A 20,594-nucleotide genomic window follows, 5' to 3' on the forward strand; every position below is an offset into this window, starting at 1 on the left:
CACGGGCCAGGAAGCCGAGCCTCAGAGAAGCCAAAGGACTGTTTTTTGGCCCTGGCAAGCAGCGTAGAGGCCAGAAGGGCCCAGGATGAGCCGCCTCAGAAGGAAAACAGCTGCGACCGCAGGCCGCGCGTAGAGCCCGAGAGGCGCCGGATCTGCGGGGGCGTGGCCTTGTGACGCACGGTCACATTTCCCTCTGCCTGGCTGCCCATTGGTCCTCTCTTGTTGCCCTTTTCCAGGAAGGGCAACCAGTCCCAGAGCCGGAAGTGAGGTACCCTCAGGTTCGAGGCAACTGTGGCGTTTAAAGCTGAGCGGCTTGGTGCCGCGGGAGACGGCCTGCTCCTGCATTCGGGCTGTAGCCCGGGCTGGGAGTGGGTCCTCAGCACCCCGGCGGCCCAGACAAGAGCGCTGAGTCGCCCCGCCAAGCATCCGGACACGGCGAAGCACGGAGGGCCGCCGGAAACCCCGCCCTTAGGAGGGACCGGGCGGCCTGGCCTCGGTGGAAGGAACCCGAAGGGCCCGCCCCAGGGCGGAGACCCGCGGCCATGGACACGCCTCTGGGAGCCGGCCCCGGCACTCTGCGCTTCGCTGCGGCAGCCAGCTGGCAAGTTGTGCGCGGACGCCGCGTAGAGCATTTTCCGCGAGTACTGGAGTTTCTTCGGACCCTGCGCGCGGCCGCCCCGGGTTTGGTTCGCTACCTGCACCATGCGCGCCTGTGTATAGGCCTAAAAGCTAAGGTATTGGAGCGAATAGGACCTGGAAAGAGAATAGGAGAAAGGGTGGGGATGCAAGGTCCTGACACGACAGCTTGGGGGTGAGACCTGTTGGCAAGGGTAGCTCGCCCCCAAACGGGGAGTCTTAGTTGAGTATTGTGCAGGTGGTGGTGGAGCTGATCCTGCAGGGCCGGCCGTGGGAGCAGGTCCTGAACGCCCTGAACGACCACTTCCCAGAGTCCGGACCTGTAGTGAGGGACCCCAAAGCTGTGAGTAGCAGGCGGGACAAGCCCCAATTCCGGGTACACTTGGTGCGACAAGTGCTGCCCCCCCTTCCAGCCCCCGGGCCCTGAGGCCTCTAACTTGGCTTCATTCCCCAACAGACAAAGCAAGATTTGAGGAAGATTTTGGAGGCGCAGGAAACTTTTTGCCAGCAGGTGAAGCAACTGTCGGAGGCCCCGGGGGATTTGGCCTCCAAGCTGCAGGTGAGACTGGCTGCTTTGGAGGCTGTTAGGCCCTCTAAGCCGCCTCTGACCTGCTGCCTTCCCCTCTGCAGGAACTTGCACAGGAGTATGGGGAACCCTTTCTGGTGGCCATGGAAAAGCTGTTTTTTGAGTACTTGTGTCAGCTGGAAAAGGCACTGCCTCCACTGCAGGCGCAGCAGGTGTTGTCGGGGCAGATGCTCCAGGGCAGAGGGTGGGGAGGTGGTGTCACCAATGGTCATCGTCATCTGCATCTCTCTCTCCCCCTGCCCACAGCTTCAGAATATACTGAATTGGCTGCAGCCTGGAATTTCTGTCACCTCCTGTCTTGCCTTGCGCCAATACAGTGAGGACATGGGGTGGACACTTTCAGGTACAAGGGCCATCTGAGGGAGCTAGGAGTTTGGGGTGTAGGGATTATCAGGGGATTAAAACATGGGCCTAAAGCAGGGATGGGACACCGTATTTTTTCCAAGGCCATTTAAATATTTATAACATCATTCCAGGCCATACAAAATGATCAACTTAAAAATTAGTCTGCTACAGATATACTGAACCCTGAGTCCTAACTGCAGATGCCTTGGCAATGCCAGACTGAGTGACTCTGTGGACCTTATACAGCCCATGGGCCAGAAGTCCCCCACCCCTGGCCTAAAGCACAAGAAACCAGACTTATTGTTACTGTTCTCTTCACAAGGAGTCTCATTTTCTCTTCCAGAGTGTTCTGTCGACTCACTGAACCTGACAGAGCCCGTGGAGCAGAACCCTCCTCAGCAACCAAGACCTGCAGCACTCCACACTCCTCTGCCAAAAGCCAAGCCTGGTCCATGCCTTCCTCAAGGACCAGCATCTAGGAAGCATCCAGAACCTTTAGCGGGCCATCATTTCAATCTGGCCCCTCTAGGGCGGCGAAGAATCCAGTCCCGATGGGCACCTGCCAAGGGAGGCCATAAGGAGCGCCCCACCGTCATGCTGTTTCCATTTAGGAACCTGGGCTCAGCAACCCAGGTCGGATCCAAGCCTGGAAACAGGGAAGAATGTGGGGTACTCACAGAAGATCCAGCAGGTGCCACGGGCTCAGGAACAGCTTCCAATGGGAAGTCTAAGAGTCCTTCCCACACACTGGGGAAAAGGTCTCTGAAGGAGAACCCAGACGATGTCCCTGGCTCAGAGCAAAAAGAGTGAGTGGAACAGAGATGCTTCTTCCTCTGAGGAGCACATTCTTAGCCTGCTTCCCCTTCACCCTGTCCTCTTTGCTTGTTCCCACTTCAGGAATTGCCTGGACTGCTACAGAGACCCCCTGAGACTAGCGTTATCACCACCTAGGGCCAGGAAGCCAGGTAGGGATTCTGACTCAGGACCGGACTGGGCAGTTCTTGGGAACCTTGAAGTGCGTGTTCACCAGTAGTCTGATTGGTAATGCTTTCCTTCCTGCAGTGTGTCCTCCATCTGTGTGCAGCTCCGTCATTACCATAGGGGACTTGGTTTTGGACTCCGATGAGGAAGAAAACAGCCAGAAAGACAGACAGGTGAGTAGGCAGCAGACAGCTGGGGAAGGGGGTTGGCAGAACCAGACAGACTCACATGCTCCGGAATGTAGAGGGCTTAGGGACCTCCCCACCCCGCTTCTCTACAGGAGTCTCTGGAACACTATCAGAACACTATTTGACACTTTGATCCCCACCTTCTGTGAATACTTCCCCTCTTCTGGCCCCAGCACCATGCCTGCCCCTCCCCCTGATGCGTAGACAGCTCCAGACCCATGATAGCACTGAGATGGTCTCTGTACTCTGTCCATTTGCTGCCTCCTCAGGCCTGCAAGCCACTTAGTGGGAATGAAGTAGAAGCCTGGGTTCAGGTAACCCAACTACATTGCTAAAAAATACTGTGTCCTGCTTGATCATTAAACTTTGCATTTATTAGAACATCGTCTGGATGAGAGGGAGGGGAATAAGCCAGCATAGGGTCATTGCTTAGAAACACAACCAGATTCTCCAGAGCTGGAACAATCTCTTTGCTTTTTTACTTCCATGGGAAGTGTTCAGATGTGTCCAGAAGAGCCCTTCTCAACCATGGTTGAGAGCCCAGAAGAAATGTCCTTTTGCTGTTCTGAAAAATATATATACGTCCTAACGCCAGAGTGTACTTTGTAAATTCCCACTGCTGCCAGTTATCCGGAGGTGGCACTGGAATGGAGATAACAGTGCTCCTTGTCCTTGACCCCCCGGTCAGTGCCAGCTCCACTTCCACTCTCCCTGGAGCTGCACCAAGATGCCAGCCTTATGCAGAAAGCCCAGCATCTCTGCAGTTGATGGGGTCTCTTTATTGAGGTATTTCAAATATGTTAACACTTTTGTGTTTTAGATATGCGAAGGTCCCATTTAATGAAGCTCATTAACATGTCATGATTCTGAAAGCCTGCCTCTGCCAGACCAAGGCCATATAAAACATTCATCTATCAGTCAGTGTCAGTTCTTTTTAGTAATCTTGAGGACGCTGGGTCCCCAGATTCCCATTTGATTATCTGACTTCATTTTCTCAGACTGTCTTCTTCCTTGCTTCCTCCCCAGTGTTGAGTGCCCTGGGTATTTCATGTGTGCAGAGAGAGAAGTATAGTTACCGCAGGAGCCCTCAGGAGCGAGATGCTAGGAAATGACGAGTTAATACATAGGCACAGCAGCTGGGATCGGGAAGGAGTTGACCCGGGAGGTCCCTGGTAGAGTGCCAGTGCCCTGGTGGACCAGAGGTGCTCAGGTCTAGTGCTCATCACTGAAGATAGGATTCATCTGCTGGGTGACTCGGATGAAGGTAGTTCTCCGGCTCAACTCCTTCAGCTTGGCTGCTCCCACGTAGGTACACGTTGAGCGGATCCCTCCTAAGATGTCTCGGATGGTATGTTCCACATCCCCTTTAAATGGGACTTCCACTGTCTTTCCCTCTGAGGCCCTTGGAATAGGAAAAACTAATTACTTTCTCCACCTGGATTCCCTCAGTCCAGTGATTCTCTAGCATTTAGGTCTGGTTTACCATTTTAATCCCAAGAACGACAGCATCCATCTCCCAGCAGCCATGTGTTGTGCCACCACATCACATGGTCATGTTCTCCAAGCACCCTCAGCTCCTGGCCTGAACACATACCTGTATTCAGCCACGCCCCCGGCATACTTCTTCATGGCCATTTCGGAGCTCATGCCGTAGAAGAGCTTGTACTTCTTGCCATCCCTCTCGATGAGCTCACCCCCTGACTCGCTGTGCCCAGCCAGCATGCCGCCCAGCATCACGAAATCAGCCCCTGCTCCTGCCAGCATCCAGGAGGGAGACGAGAGATGAATCTGGCTAGGGTGCCACCTGGCCACACTCAAAAGCAACTCACACCAAACTCTCAGTCCTGACAATGAAGCCAGCATTTCTTGGTTCTGTTCCCACAGTCTACACAGGCCTAGTCTGCTCTGGCTGCTACTCCTCAGTAGATCTGGTTTTCCAAGACTTTCAGAAGCGCCTCTGGAGATTCCCCACTTGGCTTTTGCTCTTTCTGCTACTTTTGCCATCTTCTGGTCATTTCATTTTATTGTGCCCAGCTGAATAAGACTTGCTTCGAAGTATCCCAAGGGCAAAGATCTCCCACTTTAATGTAAGGGTTACCCAGGAAGCTATAAAAAAATGCAGGCTTGCAACCCCATTCCTTGGAGTGATTTTATGGGTAAAGCTCACCAATCTACATTGTCCAGCAGCCAGCAGATAATGCAGATGGCACTGGCCCATGAGTCCCAGTCTGCAGATCTCCCCTGCTGGCTTGCCCCAGTTGACACCCACAGGCTCTGGGTTATTAGTTCACAATATGAAAGAAAGGAAATGGCTTCCCGAGCCTTTCCCAGCCTGAGCCTATACCCTCAGACCCTCAGAAATAATTCATGCTCTTCTACAGGATCCTTCTGCGCCCTGCTAACCTCCTTACCGAAAGCCTTGGCCACATCTCCAGGACAGCTGCAGCCTCCGTCCTGCAAAGTAAGGAGCACTGTGAGGAGACAGCATGGACTTCCCAAGCCCTCTTGGCAATGTCCCAACCGTCCAGCTCAGAGCTGCCAGGGACCCGAGAGTCCTGTTCCATCTCTACTCCAGCCTCCGTATCCTGCAGGAATGCCAGTTGTGTGGCAGCCTCACACCCTGCCCTGCCCCTGGGCCTTACTGAGATGATGTGGCCTTTGAGGCCATGAGCAGCATCTGCACACTCCATCACTGCACTGAGCTGGGGATAGCCTACTCCAGTTTTCTTCCGGGTAGTACACACAGAACCTGGGATGAACACAACAAAAGATGGGAGTGAAATATCCCAAAGGTGTTTGCCACCAAAGGGCTGGAAAAGGGCACCAACAAACCAGCTTACCTGGCCCAATTCCTACTTTGATGATATCAGCCCCAGAGAGGATTAGTTCTTCCACCATCTCTCCTGTTACTACATTCCCCGCCTGAGACAGATCAAAAAGAGCATCCTTAGGGTCAGAAATGAAGGGAGGTTGTGCATTCTCCTATGTAGTATGCCTGAACCAGAGCCTTCCAACATTATTACAGAGTCAGGGTACCTAGGTCCAATGTGCTGGGCTCTATGGGGGCCTCCAGTCACTTCGAAGGGTCCTGCTTCCCATCTGTCCCCCTGCACCAAGCTGAAGTAGGGGAATTAAGTGAGCAATGTTGTTATTGCTGAAGTCCAGATGCACTTTAAGGCCTCAGTCAGCAGGGAGACACAGGGTGGCAGGGAGGAGCACTGCGTGAGGCAAAAGGAACTACTAGCCCAAACACAGAGGGGACTTATCTGTCTCCCCTTTCGCACCAAGAGGCCCCAGCATATCATGTCCTTAAATAGTTCTGTCATAGAACTGGCTTCAAGGGAAAGGGGGAAGACATGGTGATGAAGGTTAAATCCCATCTGCCCAGGTGTATCTACTTTTGATGGAGAGTGCAGAGATGCACCTCAATGTGGTGAAGAAAATGAGGCCTTGTCATCACTCCCCTACACTTGTAAAAAAAATAAATAAAACAGTTCCCATGTGACTCCTTTTATACCATGTCGTACATGTCCATTTCAGTGAGCAGATGTATGTGTACCACAGGGATGAACCACGTTCGATTGTGATTTGATGGGTGATGTCAGGGACAAAGACTTATCAATTAATGGTTAGAGAAACTGTACTGACCAGTTAACACGTTTTAAGTTGGAGCTCTGAACAATCATCCGGTAACATGAGTATGTGAACTAGGAATATCAGACAGCCAAGGAGAAATGAACTATAACAAAATGGCATAGCAAGAAAAGTGGAAATGGAAGGTACCCGCGGCAGGATAACAAAACGTACCATGATGGTGTGTTGGGGGAAGCGCTTCCGTACGTCCTTCACAAATTCAACGAAGTGTTCAGAGTAGCCATTGGCCACATCCAGGCAGATGTATTTCACCTGGGGAATAGCTTCCAGGATCTGTTCCAGCTGCTCAAAGTCCGAAGAGCCTGTGCCTGAGCTGGCAGCCAGATACTGTGAGAGAAATGGGGCCATTAGCTGGGTGGAGGGTGAGGGTTGGTCCCCGGGAAGCCAGATGATTCCTGAAACAGTGGGATAAGGAGTGCATAGGCCCAGTGTTACCTCAAGACAGTCGGGATTCTGGCTCGCAAACTCTTGCCACTGATCGAGCCTGTAGTGCTTATGGACGGCAGTGAAGAGGGAGAACTGGAGAAAAAGAAAACCATCGACAGAGCAAACCTGATGAGAGCTTTTCTAGAAATAGACTTCTGTACTGTTCTGAAACAGACAATGACTACAGTTCTAAAGGAAAGCAACTGGAAGCCAACAGTTGATTTGGGACTTGAGTTCAGCCATTATTCTCTCTCTAAATTCCTGAGGGTTTATTATCATAAACTAGTGCTTATCAAATTTTCCCAACAAAGTACTGAGTCATCCAGATTAGATTTTACCTATCAGCACATATACTGCCTCTGACTTTAAAGGTGACAAAGACTGTTTTAGAGCAGGGGGACAAGCACTAGATATGGAGAAAGCAGAGGGAGCCAGCATTTGTCTTTACTGACCCAGCCCCTCCTCTTCAGAGAATCTAAGACTAACTAATCTACTGTTGGTTCACTTACCAGCAGTAGCTCCAGATGCCTGCTGAAGGTAAGACCATAAGGTTAATGAGAGTAATAAAGAACCATGCTACCTGATCGTTTCTCCATCTCTACTGGAGAAAAGGACACATTTTCTTGTCCGGGACATGGACCAAGTCTACTTCATTTAGTCAGTTATGTTCAAAGATGATAATATTCTCTAAACAACAAATTGTAAACAGTATCCTAATACAGTAAGAAAGGCATTCAGGAGCCACTGTGAATGTTGGCATTTGTGCTTTAGGAGTGCAAACATGCAACAGACAAGAGACAGCAGTTGGCTGAGACACCACAAACCTTGCAACTGACAAACCCAAGGAAGTCATGTATCAGCCAGCAACAAGGCAAGTGCTATATTCACTCAAGGATCATCAGCAACACGAGCTAAATCTGGCACTGAATTCTGCTTTTGTAGCAACACTCTACCATCATGCTGATAAAGAAAAATCACTAAGACTGGCAAGCCTTGGAGATACACGGGCATAATGTGGGCATGATGAACACATTTGTTTACACACCAGGCTTTGGAAAGCTGCCTGCTTGCGGCCAACCTTTTTATTGTCTACTAAGACCTGTCTCTGTCTATAAACTCTTACCATTCAGTAATACTGAGAGCCAATCTCAATGAAGCATTAAGACCCCACCAAAGTTCACAGCATGTCTGTTAACTCTGCCATCAGACTCATGCCCCAACTCCACTGGACAGGGCAGGCAGACAACAGGCAGCAGCAGGATTCCTAAGTAGTTAGTGAATGGCAATGGGAATAAAGTAATACAACCACAAAGCTGTCAAGCTCAGAGAAATAACAGACATTCCACAAAGACACCAGTAAAAAAGGGAGATGAAGTCCTCAAAGCTAATGGAGCCACAAACAGCAGCAGAATCCGCCATCCAGGGCTATAGGGATCAACCAGCAGAGTGCATATGTCCTCAGAGTGAGCAGGTAGGTGGTGGCTATCTACCTTCTCAGCTACAAGGATAGACGGAGGTAATATTACTGACAGGAACAAGATCTTCCAGTGATCTTTTCAAAGTGAAAAACCTGTATACAAGAAAAACATTCCATTTGAGGCACATGCCAGAAACTCCCAGGGACCTAGGACTTAAAGAACAGGAAGATTCATTCATATATATATATATATATATATGCAATATATATATATACATAAGAGACAATCAACTACTTTTCTCTAAGACATTCTAGTTAGGAATTTTTCTCTTTGTTTTTATTTTAGTTAGGAATTTTTGAACGCTCAAATTATTTTAGCTTCTGGACTAACTGAATACTTGATGTTGTGAACAGCGGTGAAACTGGAGGGATTTGTGTGACTGGAAAGGGCTGACCTGATTGGTGGGGAAAGCCTGCAAGGTGCATACACTGCTAGACAGGAAAACAAAGGGGACATTCTGTTCATATACCAAAAAATTGAGGGCAAAACTTGGCTTTGAACCTCATACTTCAGGTAGTTATTTGAGCTTGTCAGATCAAAGAGCCTTAGCACTAGAGACAATAGTAAACGGAGCATCCTGTTAATTGCCAGAGGGCTGACTGGGGATGTGGGTGGGGCTGCAAACATACCTGCAGCTAACGGGCTAACCGGACAGGATTCGGGGGAGGCTTAAGGAAAGTCCTACCTTACAGAGAACCTTGGCCATCTCAAAGGTGCCCACGGTATCCATATTGGCCGCGATGATGGGGACTCCAGTGTACATCTGCTTTGAGTTCCGAAAGGAAAAGGATCTTGTGAGATCCACCTGCAAAATATGAACGGAAAACTGAGCATTTCATGCCTCAAAAACAAACAAAATGTCTGGCATTCCGACAAATGTCAGGCAGTTTTCTTGAGCTTGGGGTCAAGAAAGAGCAAGCACAAACGCCGGCTCACCTCGCTTCGAGACTTAAGGGTGCTGCGTTTGGGCCTCAACAGGACATCCTTGAAGTCCAGTTTCACATCGTTGTCGATGTGAGGCATGGCGGAGTCCTCGGGGTAGCAACGACTCTGAGGACTGAACGGTAGGAAAAGTCACAAAGGACCTAACGCGTCGCCCCGTCGGGGCTGGCGGCAGGGTCCATTTCTTTCCTCGCTTAAGTTTGTTTAGATCGAGGTGTGATCCCTGAGGCCTGTCGGCCAGACCCATCCCGTCCCGTGGCTGCGATGGCTCTCGCGGTCTCCATTCCAGGAACTGATCGCCGGGGGGAAGAAGTGGGAAGGAGTTGTGAGCGATCCTGAGGGTGCGTTCCTTAGCCCACTACTCTTCCTTTTCCCGCCCCCTGCAAACAGCAGTTAGGAGTAAGAGGCTCGCCCGCTTCCGGAATAGGGGTACTTACTTCCTGTTGCCTTGGCCCAGGTGGCAGTTGACCAAAGGTTCCCCCTGCTTAGCAACTAGCCTCGTGCGACCCCGCGGAGCCTTGTGGGCAAGCCAGCAGGTTTCGCTAATTGACGGCGAGAACCACTGACCGAGGAATTCCAGCTTCGGCGGCGGACGCGCGGCCTCCTGGGTAACAGAGTTCGCACAGCGAGGCCGCCGTTGGACCCGCGGGGCGGGGGACTACAACTCCCAGAGTGGAACGGTGGGCTGCCCCTGGGCATGATGGGAGTGGTAGTTCGTGCCGCCCCCAGCTTTCCGCTAGCCCAAGCTCGCTGGGAACTCTCAGATTCGCGGAGGCGTCATCTCTGCAGTAACCAAGCTGCCTGCCTTCTTTTATTTACGACGCCACTGAAGCGAAACGCGAGAGCATTCTTGAGCCTTTTGGGAACCCCTAGGAAAGAAGGGGGGGAGTGGGTGGAGCCAGGCAGTGACCCGGAAGCAGAAGTGACTCCTACAGGAGGATTGCCGGGGAGTGGCAGCAGCGACCGCAGCGGTAGCAGCAGCAGTTTATCCGTGTGCAGCCCCAAACTGGGAAGAAGATGCTAATTAAAGTGAAGGTGGGAGCACCTCCAGCCTTGCCAAGACGCAGTGGTACTGGGCTGGCCGCTGGGCCTTAGGGAGAAGCGGGGAAGAAAAACCACGCCTTTCCCGTGCCTGGAGGGCGCTGACAGTCTCGGGGTTGCGCGCGAGGGGTTATGGGAACTAGGGGGACTCCGGAGGGCTTGGAGAGCTGGGCCTGTCGCGATCTGACGGCCCTGGGGGTCCCTGCTTTCTCGTCAGAACTGTCCCATAACCCAGAAGGAGGCCGCTTTTGTCCAAGGTCTCCCCGTACTCGACCCCCGCAGTCGTAGAGAAAGGCCAGCAGCAGGCTGACTCTCCCGTCTGTCGGACCCTGGAATAAGCTCGGCTCTCTGTTCTTCATGCCCAGGTTACCTGCCTCTCCCAGCACAGCTAGCCTGGGGGACCCAGGGGATCTCCGGGGCTAGACTATGAGCCTTTGCCAAGGTGTATCTCAGCCATCCTGCAGGAACCAAAGCCGGGCACATGGAGCAGCCTCACTCCTTGACTGAGGCAGGTTAGTTACCGGTGCCCTAGTCTTTGGTACTAACCTCATCTCCTTCATCCCCTGTCTCAGCCTCTCGTGATTCTTCCCCAGTTTCCAAACCTGATTAGTCCTAGATGCTCTTTCCTCTTTAGAGAGAGACAAAACCACTGACGATTGATGCAGTCCAACACCAGATTGGCCTTTTTATAGCTGAGTCGATCATAATTTCATCAGTTCAGCATATGTCCCTGCCTCCTAGACGTTCCTTAGCTGAGGGTTGAGACCAACAGCATATTGAAGGTCGTTGTTTTTTATTCCTTTAATAGCAACCTGAAACCAGTGTAATGACCCTAATTGCAAGCAACATTTTCTAAAAATAGAAAATATTAGGGCATACCTCTGGGTAAGGGTACTGCTTTGAGAAATTTCTTTCATTTTATATGAATTTATACACACATAGGTGTTGCTAATTCAGCTGTATTCTTTAGTGTGGTTCATTGTCAGAATTTTGAGAAGCACCGGTTAATGCTTTTATTATCTTTTCGGTGTTTATGGTCTCTCATGTCTTCTTAGTCCAAAGAAGAGGTTATTATTATTCTTTTTTTTAGAAGATTTAGAAAATTGAAAGGCAGAGTTACAGAGAGAGAAGGAGAGACAGGGAGAAAGAGATCCTGCTGGTTCCTCAAACGGCTGCAATGGCCAGGGCTGGGCTAGGCTGAAGCCGAGAGCCAGGAGCTTCATCCAGGTCTCCCACGTGGGTGCAGAGGCCCAAGCACTTGGACCATCCTCCGCTGCTTTTCCAGGTCATTAGCAGAGAGCTGGATGAGAAGTGGAGCAGCCAGGACTCCAGACAGTGCTCATATGGGATGCCGGTGTAGCAGACCACAGCTTAACAGGCCAGCACCTATTATTCTTGTGTTAAGTGTTTCTTTAAAGCTTCAACCCACATTTTAACTCGTGATCCTTATACCAAGAAAGCTTACTGTGTGAGAGCCACTCTGGTTCTCCGTTCTATTCTCAGTTGACTTCATAACCTACCGACATGTTAACTCCAGGGGGACTTTCTCAAACTTTGGAGTGTGTGGGAAAACCTGGGGTCTCGCTAAGATGCCGATTCTGATCCTGGGTCGGGGGTGGAAGTGGGGGTGGAGGGGGCAAGAGAGGCTCCGTCTTGGGCTCCGTTTTTAGCAGTTGTGCTCCCAGGAGATGCTGATGCTGTCCTTTGACTAGCACTACGTTTTGCCCCTTTTAATCCGTTTTGATGTAGTTCTAAGGAAAATTGCCTGTCTCCTTTCCTGCAGTACTCTCTGCCTTCAAGCAGATCTCTGTCCTCCATCTCTTGCTTTATTGTTGCTGCATTTCTTTATATATTAAATATATATGAAAGCAGTCGATTAGCTGCTATATAGATGATAGGTTTTATTAGAGTTCCTTTATAAATCAGTCGTTTTTCAGCTCTTGTCTCTGTAACTGACTTCTGTATCTTTCTGTAATCCTCTGTAATCCGTATCTTTTGTAATCCTTCCTAACTTAAATATTTTCTTGTCACCTCACCTTTGGGGTCTACAATGAAGTGCCTCATCTTCTGTCGTAAGCCATCTTCTTGAAACCCATCTCATGCTGGTCACATCAACCTGCCAGGTATCTGCAGCACAGTTCTTAATAAGAGTCATTGCTCTGTTATAGGAACTAGTTTTTATGTGACACCTCTTTCTACTTGATTTTCCTTTACATCCTCATTACTCGTTAACATTGTGATCTAGGGGCTCATTAATTCATGTCTTAACTTCTCTGTTACACCTCCAGCTGGGTTTTCCTAATAGTATACTTTCTCTAAAGTGTACAGTCTAGACCAAGATGTGGTGTACGAAACCATAGTGTACAGGTCTTCCTTAAGCTGCTTTTCCTCAAGATAAAATCACTGATGTTTGTATAGATATGTTCGTGTGTGTGTGTGTGTGTGTGCGCACGCGTGCCTGTGTCTGTGTATCTCCGTGTCTCCTTACAGGCTTTGAAAGCATGTAAGTGCACATGTCTGTTATTGTTTGCATGAAACTGGGATTATACTGTGTGTACTATAACTTGCTTTCTTTTAAATTTACAGTATATATATATATATTTAAAGATTTATTTATTTATTTGAAAGTCAGAGTTAGACAGAGAGAGGAGAGGCAGAGAGAGAGAGAGGTCTTCCATCCGATGGTTCACTCCCCAATTGGCTGCAACAGCTGGAGCTGCGCCAATCTGAAGCCAGGATCCAGGAGCTTCTTCCGGGTCTCCTGTGCAGGTGCAGGGGCCCAAGGACTTGGGCCATCTTCTATTCCTTTCCCAGGCCATAGCAGAGAGCTGGATCGGAAGAGGAGCAGCTGGGACTAGAACCGGCGCCTATATGGGATGCCAGCGCTTCAGGCCAGGGCATTAACCCACTGTGACATACGCCGGCCCCAAATTACAGTATATTGTGTGTGTGTGTGTGTGTGTGTGTGTGTTTTTAACAGGCAGAGTGGACAGTGAGAGAGAGAGAGAGAGAAAGGTCTTCCTTTTGCCGTTGGTTCACCCTCCAATGGCCGCTGCAGCCAGCGCACCACGCCTATCCGAAGTCAGGAGCCAGGAGCCAGGTGCTTCTCCTGGTCTCCCATGGGGTGCAGGGCCCAAGGACTTGGGCCATCCTCCACTGCACTCCCAGGCCACAGCAGAGAGCTGGCCTGGAAGAGGGGCAACCGGGACAGAATCCGGTGCCCCAACCGGGACTAGAACCCGGTGTGCCGGCGCCGCAAGGTGGAGGATTAGCCTAGTGAGCCGCGGCGCCGGCAGTATATCGTTAATATATTGCAAATAATTATTAACTCTAAACATTGAGGATTGTGTAATTTTCTCCTGTGATTACACCATAACTTATTTAACCTCCAATTGTTTGCTACTTAGATTGTCTCTAATTTTTCAGCATCAAAAGACTGCGATGACTATAGGTACTTTTTTCCCTTTTATTTGAGAGGCAGAAAAGGAGACAGTGCTCCTACCACTGGTTAAGTCTCCAGGTGGCCAATTCTGAGCTGGACCAAAGCTGGAAGCAGGGAACTCAGTAACAGGTCTGCCTTGTGTGCAGCAGGAACTCAACCACTGGAGTTATCCTTGTGGTCTCCCATGGTGCACATTAGCAGGAAGCTGGAGTCAGAAGCCAGAGCTGGGCTTCAAATCCAGACACTCTGATATGGGATGCAGGTGTCTTTTTTTTTTTTTTTTTAAGATAAGTGTATAGTTGCAGCCTTTATTTTATTTATTTATTTTTTGACAGGCAGAGTGGACAGTGAGAGAGAGAGACAGAGAGAAAGGTCTTCCTTTGCCGTTGGTTCACCCTCCAATGGCCGCTGGCCACAGCGGCCAGCGTACCGCACTGATCCGATGGCAGGAGCCAGGTGCTTCTCCTGGTCTCCCATGGGGTGCAGGGCCCAAGGACTTGGGCCATCCTCCACTGCACTCCCTGGCCACAGCAGAGAGCTGGCCTGGAAGAGGGGCAACCGGGACAGAATCTGGCGCCCCGACCGGGACTAGAACCCGGTGTGCCGGCGCTGCGAGGCAGAGGATTAGCCTAGTGAGCCGCGGCGCCGGCCATGGGATGCAGGTGTTTTAACCACTGTGCCAAATGCCTGCCCTTGTAGGTCTATTTTGGGATATTATCGTGATTGTTAGAAGTGTTGTTGCTGGGACACCATATTGTCAGATTGCTCTCTGGAAGCACCCATGGACTTCCACAGTCAATTTTTGAAACAAAGCACCCTTTTTAGATTTTATAAGCCAATAATTTTTTAATGTCATAAAATCCAAGCATCATACTCTTGGGAGAGCAGCTCTAAGCTGCCTTTTAGAAACTTTTTTACTAATTTTTTATTATCAAATCAAAATGAATATTATGATTCATGTGGTAAAGGAATGTTTTTGTAAAAAATTTTTAATAGTACAGATAAAGGGGCAGTTGCTATTGATATAGTCTCCCCTCAGCCCTATTCCCCTTCTTCTTCTTTTTTTTTTTTTTTTTATTTTGATAGGCAGAGTGGACAGAGAGAGAGACAGAGAGAAAGGTCTTCCTTTGCTATTGGTTGGCCGGCGCACCGCGCTGATCCGATGGCAGGAGCCAGGTACTTATCCTGGTCTCCCATGGGGTGCAGGGCCCAAGTGCTTGGGCCATCCTCCACTGCACTTCCCTGGCCACAGCAGAGAGCTGGCCTGGAAGAGGGGCAACCGGGACAGAATCTGGCGCCCCAACCGGGACTAGAACCCGGTGTGCCAGCGCCGCAAGGCGGAGGATTAGCCTAGTGAGCTGCGGCGCCGGCCTCCCTTCTTAAAGATAATCAGTATTATTATGAGATGTTCATATTTTAAATTCTTATTTCTGTGCATATATGTGTGTTTATGTAGAATTAGATATAATTATACATTTTATTTTTTTTAAGCTTTATTTACTTATTTGAAAGTCTAGAGTAACAGGAAAAGAGGGAGAGACAGAGAAAGGAGAGAGATCTTCCATCCCTTGGTTCATACTCCAAATGGCCGCAATGGCTGGGGCTAGGCTGGGCTGAAGCCAGGAGCTTCATCTGGGTCTCCCACATGGGCACAAAGGCCCAACCACTTGGGTCATCCTCTGCTGCTTTGCCAGGTGCAGTAGTAGGGAGCGAGACTGGAGGAAGTAGAGCACCTGGGACCTGAACCGGCACTCACATGGGATGCTGGCACTGCGACAGTGGCTTAACCCACAAAACCACAGCCCTGCCCCATTTACACATTCTTAGATCTATACATTTATACATTCTTAGATCTTTCTTTATCAGTGAATAAACTGTTGTGTAATATTTTACTCTATGGATGCAACATAGCCTAATAATGTTCTTGTTAATGGTAATTACTCAGCTATTTCTAGTGTTTTGCTTTTACAAATGCTGCTACATGCTACAGTAAACCTCATATGTGCCTCTTTGGACATATGCCCAAGTTTTCCCTCCAAGTTACAAATGTAAATGCCTGGTTGAAAAGTCTTTGGACAGCTCAGAATTGTAAACTTTTTTTTGTCAGGCAAGGGCCTTAAAAAATTACTATATAGGGGCCAGCACTGTGGCACAGCAGGTTAAAGCCCTGGCCTGCAGTGCTGGCATCCCACATGGGCCCCGGTTCAAGTCCTGGCTGCTTCACTTTTGATTCAGTCCTCTGCTATGGCCTGGGAAAGCAGTAGAAGATGGTTCAAGTCCTTGGGCCCCTGCACCCGCATGGGAGACCCGGAAGAATCTCTTGGCCCCTGGCTTCAGTTTGGCCTAGCTCCAACCATTGCGGCCAATGGGGGAGTGAACCAGTGGATGGAAAATCTATCCCTCTTTCTCTTACTCTCTCTGCCTCTAACTTTGCCTTTCAAATAAAGAAATCTTTTAAAAAATAAAATACTACATAGTATCACTGTCATTTTGTAAAAAGATACCATTTAGTTTTATGAAAATCTCTGTTATTATTTTTCTCATTTTACCAAAGACTAGTGAAAATCTTCACACAGACCAGCATGGATTAGGATAGAAACCTGAGAATCATATTGTGATTTTTTATTGATTTGCATCCAAATAGGTAAATACAAAGGTATTGTTTTTGCATTTTTGGAAATATACTAGGAGTGAATCATTTTTGTAGCTGAGAAATGTTTTTATTTTTTAATTCTTTTTTTTTTTTTTTCAAAATTTATTTATTTGAAAGGCAGAGTTACAGAGAGATCTTCCATCTGCTAGTGCACTCTCCAAGTGGCCACAACAGTTGGGGTTGGGCCAGGCTAAAGCCAAGAGCTGCTTGCCTGTCTCCCATGTGGGTGTAGGGGCCCAAGTACTTGGACCATCTTCTACTGCTTTCCCAGGCACATTAGCAGGGAGCAAGATTGGAAGTGGAGCAGCCATGACTTGAATCAGCACCCATATGGGATATTGGCAGTGCAGGCAGGGTTTTAACCTTCTTATTTTTTTATTTACTTATTTATTTGAAAGGTAGAGTTACAGACAGTGAGAGGGAGAGACAGAAAGGTCTTCTTTCCACTGGTTCACTCCCCAAATGGCTGCAGTGGCTGGAGCTGAGCCAGTCAGGAGCCAGGAGGTTCTTCCAGGTCTCCCACGTGGGTTCAGGGGCCCAAGACTTGAACCATCTTCTACTGCTTTCCAAGGCCATAGCAGGGAGCTAGATCAGAAGAGGAGCAGCTGGGACTAGAACCAGCGCCCATTTGGGATGCTGGCACTGCAGGCTAGGATTAACCTGTGCCACAGCAGCGGGCCCCTAGAGGCTTAACCTTCTACGCCACAGTGCCAGCCCTGCTGAGAAATGTTTTAATCCTTTCTTCATGATGGTCTGTGTGAATCTCATCGGTAGAAATCATGATATTTTGTGAGCTACTGCAAGAGTCTATACTGGGTCCCAGTACTAGACCCTAGACTCAGCAGAGTACAGAGCTCAGAGTGTAGGCTCTGGGGCTAGGAAGTCTGTGTTTGGAACCTCTCTCCACTTTGACTTCATAGGCATGCTTTATAACCTGCCCAAGAGCTATTTTCCTCACCTATAAAATGGGAACAGTAATAAATACTTGGGAGGAGGTGCTGGCATTTGATGTAGCAGTTACATCTCTACTTGAGCCACCTGCATCCCAAATCAGAGTGCCTGGTTCCCATGCTGGGTACTCACTGGTGATCTGGCTTCCTGCTAGTACAAGCTGGGAGGCAGCAAATGGTGTAATACTTGGGTACCTGCAACCCGAGTGGAGACCAGGATTGAGGTCTGGCCTCCTGGCTTTGGCTCAGCCCTGCCTTGGCTGTGAGTGGGAAGTGAGCCAGCAGATGAAAGATCTCTCTTCATTTGTCTCACAAAAAAACAAACAAATAGGCCGGCGCCACAGCTTACTAGGCTAATCCTCCGACTGTGGCGTCAGCACCCCGGGTTCTAGTCCCGGTCAGGGCGCCGGATTCTGTCCCGGTTGCTCCTCTTCCAGGCCAGCTCTCTGCTGTGGCCTGGGAGTGCAGTGGAGGATGGCCCAGGTGCTTGGGCCCTGCACCCGCATGGGAGACCAGGAGGAGGCTCCTGGCTTTGGATCAGTGCAGAGCTGGCCAAAGCGGCCGTTTGGGGAGTGAACCAATGGAAGGGAAGACCTTTCTCTCTCTCTCACTGTCTAACTCTGCCTCTCAAGAAACAAACAAACAAACAAAACTTTAAAAATGTTGGCTGTAACTATATCATGACGGTCAGTGTATTTAGCTCTTCCAGAATATTGACTGCTTATATGTCAAACACTGTGCTTTTTGTGATTGGATTATGAAGATGAATCCAGTGGTCTCTGGCCTTTAGAAAGCTGGATTGTAAGTTGGAGAGTTTAACACTTGACTAGCTGTAGTTGTTGATAAAGTGCATTTGGAACAAGTCTGGGCATTCTGCAGGAGATCTTACAAAGGGTTCTTAAGGCTTGGAGAAGGAGTGGAGGAGGGCATGGTGACAAGAAAAACATTAGAAGAAATGCCTGTAAGTTAGACTGAAGTTAGACTGAGCATGGTGTATTTGTGGTTTGGATCACTAAAGATGATAGAGCTTTTTTTTAAAAAAAAAAAAAAAAAAATTAAGGATTGGGGCTGGCACTGTGGTGCAGAGGGTTAATGCCCTGGCCTGGAGTGCCAGCATCCCATATGGGTGCCAGTTTGGGTCCTGGCTGCTGCACTTCCGATGCAGCTCTCTATTATGGCCTGGGAAGGTAGTGGAGGATGGCCCAAATCCTTGGGCCCCTGCACCTGTGTGGGAGATCCAGAAGAGGCTCCTGGCTCCTGGCTTCAGATCGGCGCAGCTCCGGCCATTGTGGCCAATTGGGGAGTGAACCATTGGATGGAAGACACCTCCCTCTCTCTCTGCCTCTCCTCTCTCTATGTAACTCTGACTTTCAAATTAATTAATTAAGGATTTATTTATTCATTTGAAAGGTACAGTTACAGGGGCTGGGGAGTAGGTAGAGGTCTTCCATCCCGATTCACTCCCCAAATGGCCACAATGGCTGGGGCTGAGCCAGGAGGAAGCCAGGAGCCTGGAACTCCATCTGGGTCTACCAAGTGGGTGCAGGAGCCTAAGGACTTGAACCATCTTCTGCTGCTTTCGCAGGCACATTGGCAGGGAGCGGGATCAGAAATGGAGCAGCTGGGGCAGGCGGCAGCCTAACCCACTGTACCACAAAGCCGGCCCCTGGATAGAGCTTCAAGATGGATGGAACATGACATTTTTAACTGTACAATTAGTATAATTGTCATATTTGGCTATCAGCAGCCCTTTGCCTATGTTAGAAGTCAGCCCTGCAGTGTAGAATTTAGGTAGAAGTCTGGAGAAGAAATGGGAGCATGAAATGTGGAATTCCTAAGAATTGGTCAGAGGTGATTTCTGACATGGCCTGGAATTAGCTGGATTATCTGCTGATTTCTAACATGGATAGTCATAATAGAACACGGTCTTTCTCATGACTTGAAGGAGTGTGTTCCTTAGGATCCCTCTCATTGCTACATCATCCAAAAGCTTGCCAGTATTCTCACTGATTGGGTGCGGGCGGTGGAGGGGCAGGTGACCTAACAGAATTGTCCACAGTGTGAAAATGTTTGATGAGTACAGGTCTAATCAGTCTTCTGAAACACAAAGCAGCAGTGCTGTGTGTGTGCATCTCTCAGAAGATGACAGCTCCCTGAAGCCGGTCAAGTTGTTCTACCTAAGACAAATTGTATAATATACAATAACCTTTGCCTGTTTCAGACGCTGACTGGAAAGGAGATTGAAATTGACATTGAACCCACAGACAAGGTGATGTATGCCAGTGCCTCTTCCTTGCTGTGTGCACTTGTTTGAGTGTGCTTATGAACTTGGTCCTTTTACCCTCATTGTATCTTTGTAGCCCTTACTCCTTCCACGGGCCTGCTCCTGGACGGTCCCTGACTACTTATCCCTCTGCAGGTGGAGCGAATCAAGGAGCGTGTGGAGGAGAAAGAGGGCATCCCCCCCCAACAGCAGCGGCTCATCTACAGTGGCAAACAGATGTGAGTCATGGGAGAATGAGAGCATGACATTGTCAGGCGAAGACTAGGAGGGGCCAGGTACTGGGGTAAATCAGGCCTGCCTCTTTTTTTGGTGCCTTGGGCCCTTTGGCCTGTCAACGCCTTCTCGGAATAAGTTTTTTTTCTACCCATAAGATAAAACAGAAATTTGAAGGAAACTCATTGAAATACTATTATCCAAGTTTGTGCTGCTTTATTCATACGTTAAATAATTTCTAATGGTCGGGCTAATAACTGCCACAGGAAGTCCCTCATCTTGCTAATAACACTTTGGGGTTTTATCTATATTTAAAATGAAGAAATCCTAAATTTCAATTAAGGGTTAGTAAAAATTAAGATGGAATTTTTTATCATGCAAGTCCATAGACCTGCCCCTCAAGAGATCTATGCAACCGAAGTTGAGAGCTCCTGTTCCAGATGATATTTCTAATGCTTGCTTTGTTTTGTTTTTTGGGGACCTCCTTGTACTGCAGGAATGATGAGAAGACAGCAGCAGATTACAAGATCCTTGGTGGGTCAGTCCTCCACCTGGTGTTGGCTCTGAGAGGAGGAGGTGGTCTTAGGCAGTGATGGACCCTTCCTCCATTTTACCTCCTTACCCTGTCGCTCATAATGAAGCATCATATATTCTGTCACTCTCTGGGACACCAGAGCCACTGCCCTGTCCCCTGGATGCCCAGTCTTGTGTGTCTACTGGTGGGAGACTGTGAGGGCCCCAGGATGCAGTGTTCCTGGCCCAAAGGGCCCTTGCT

General features: G+C 49.1%; 3 protein-coding genes across 11 annotated transcripts; 2 read left to right on the forward strand and 1 right to left on the reverse strand.

Annotated features, from left to right (window-relative positions):
• Nucleotides 1-208: 208 nt before the first annotated feature.
• On the forward strand, nt 209-6,250 carry TINF2 (TERF1 interacting nuclear factor 2). Of its 2 annotated transcripts, XM_008269435.5 has the most exons (9): nt 209-734; nt 875-979; nt 1,094-1,195; nt 1,267-1,374; nt 1,469-1,565; nt 1,911-2,373; nt 2,465-2,532; nt 2,630-2,721; nt 5,118-6,250. In XM_008269435.5, exons 1-9 carry the CDS (start codon nt 543-545, stop codon nt 5,136-5,138), a joined length of 1,248 nt encoding a protein of 415 aa, XP_008267657.3. In that variant the 5' UTR covers nt 209-542; the 3' UTR covers nt 5,139-6,250. The 2 variants fall into 2 exon arrangements, with proteins under 2 accessions (XP_008267657.3, XP_089165965.1); XM_089309839.1 differs by lacking the exons at nt 2,465-2,532; nt 2,630-2,721; nt 5,118-6,250 and having other exon boundaries at nt 235-734; nt 1,911-2,377.
• GMPR2 (guanosine monophosphate reductase 2) lies at nt 3,089-10,105 on the reverse strand. 8 transcript variants are annotated; one of them, XM_089309842.1, is made up of 12 exons: nt 9,674-9,873; nt 9,231-9,528; nt 8,980-9,099; nt 8,307-8,386; nt 7,326-7,347; nt 6,826-6,909; nt 6,544-6,717; nt 5,577-5,658; nt 5,379-5,485; nt 5,148-5,190; nt 4,331-4,490; nt 3,089-4,138 (listed from the first exon to the last, which is right to left on the reverse strand). In XM_089309842.1, exons 7-12 carry the CDS (start codon nt 6,544-6,546, stop codon nt 3,949-3,951), a joined length of 585 nt encoding a protein of 194 aa, XP_089165968.1. In that variant the 5' UTR covers nt 6,547-6,717; nt 6,826-6,909; nt 7,326-7,347; nt 8,307-8,386; nt 8,980-9,099; nt 9,231-9,528; nt 9,674-9,873; the 3' UTR covers nt 3,089-3,948. The 8 variants fall into 8 exon arrangements, with proteins under 8 accessions (XP_089165968.1, XP_089165971.1, XP_089165972.1 ...); XM_089309845.1 differs by having other exon boundaries at nt 9,231-9,344; nt 9,674-9,834; XM_089309846.1 differs by having other exon boundaries at nt 7,326-7,344; nt 9,231-9,344; nt 9,674-9,826.
• Nucleotides 10,106-10,220: 115 nt separating this feature from the next.
• NEDD8 (NEDD8 ubiquitin like modifier) lies at nt 10,221-20,563 on the forward strand. Its single transcript, NM_001082212.1, is given in 4 exon segments — nt 10,221-10,271; nt 19,544-19,591; nt 19,742-19,824; nt 20,316-20,563. Coding segments are annotated over 4 exon segments (246 nt in total). The 5' UTR covers nt 10,221-10,253; the 3' UTR covers nt 20,413-20,563.
• Nucleotides 20,564-20,594: the final 31 nt, after the last annotated feature.

The sequence above is a fragment of the Oryctolagus cuniculus genome, chromosome 12, assembly GCF_051225735.1.
Source record: "Oryctolagus cuniculus isolate XC-2025 breed Fujian yellow rabbit chromosome 12, ASM5122573v1, whole genome shotgun sequence".
NCBI lineage: Eukaryota > Metazoa > Chordata > Mammalia > Lagomorpha > Leporidae > Oryctolagus > Oryctolagus cuniculus.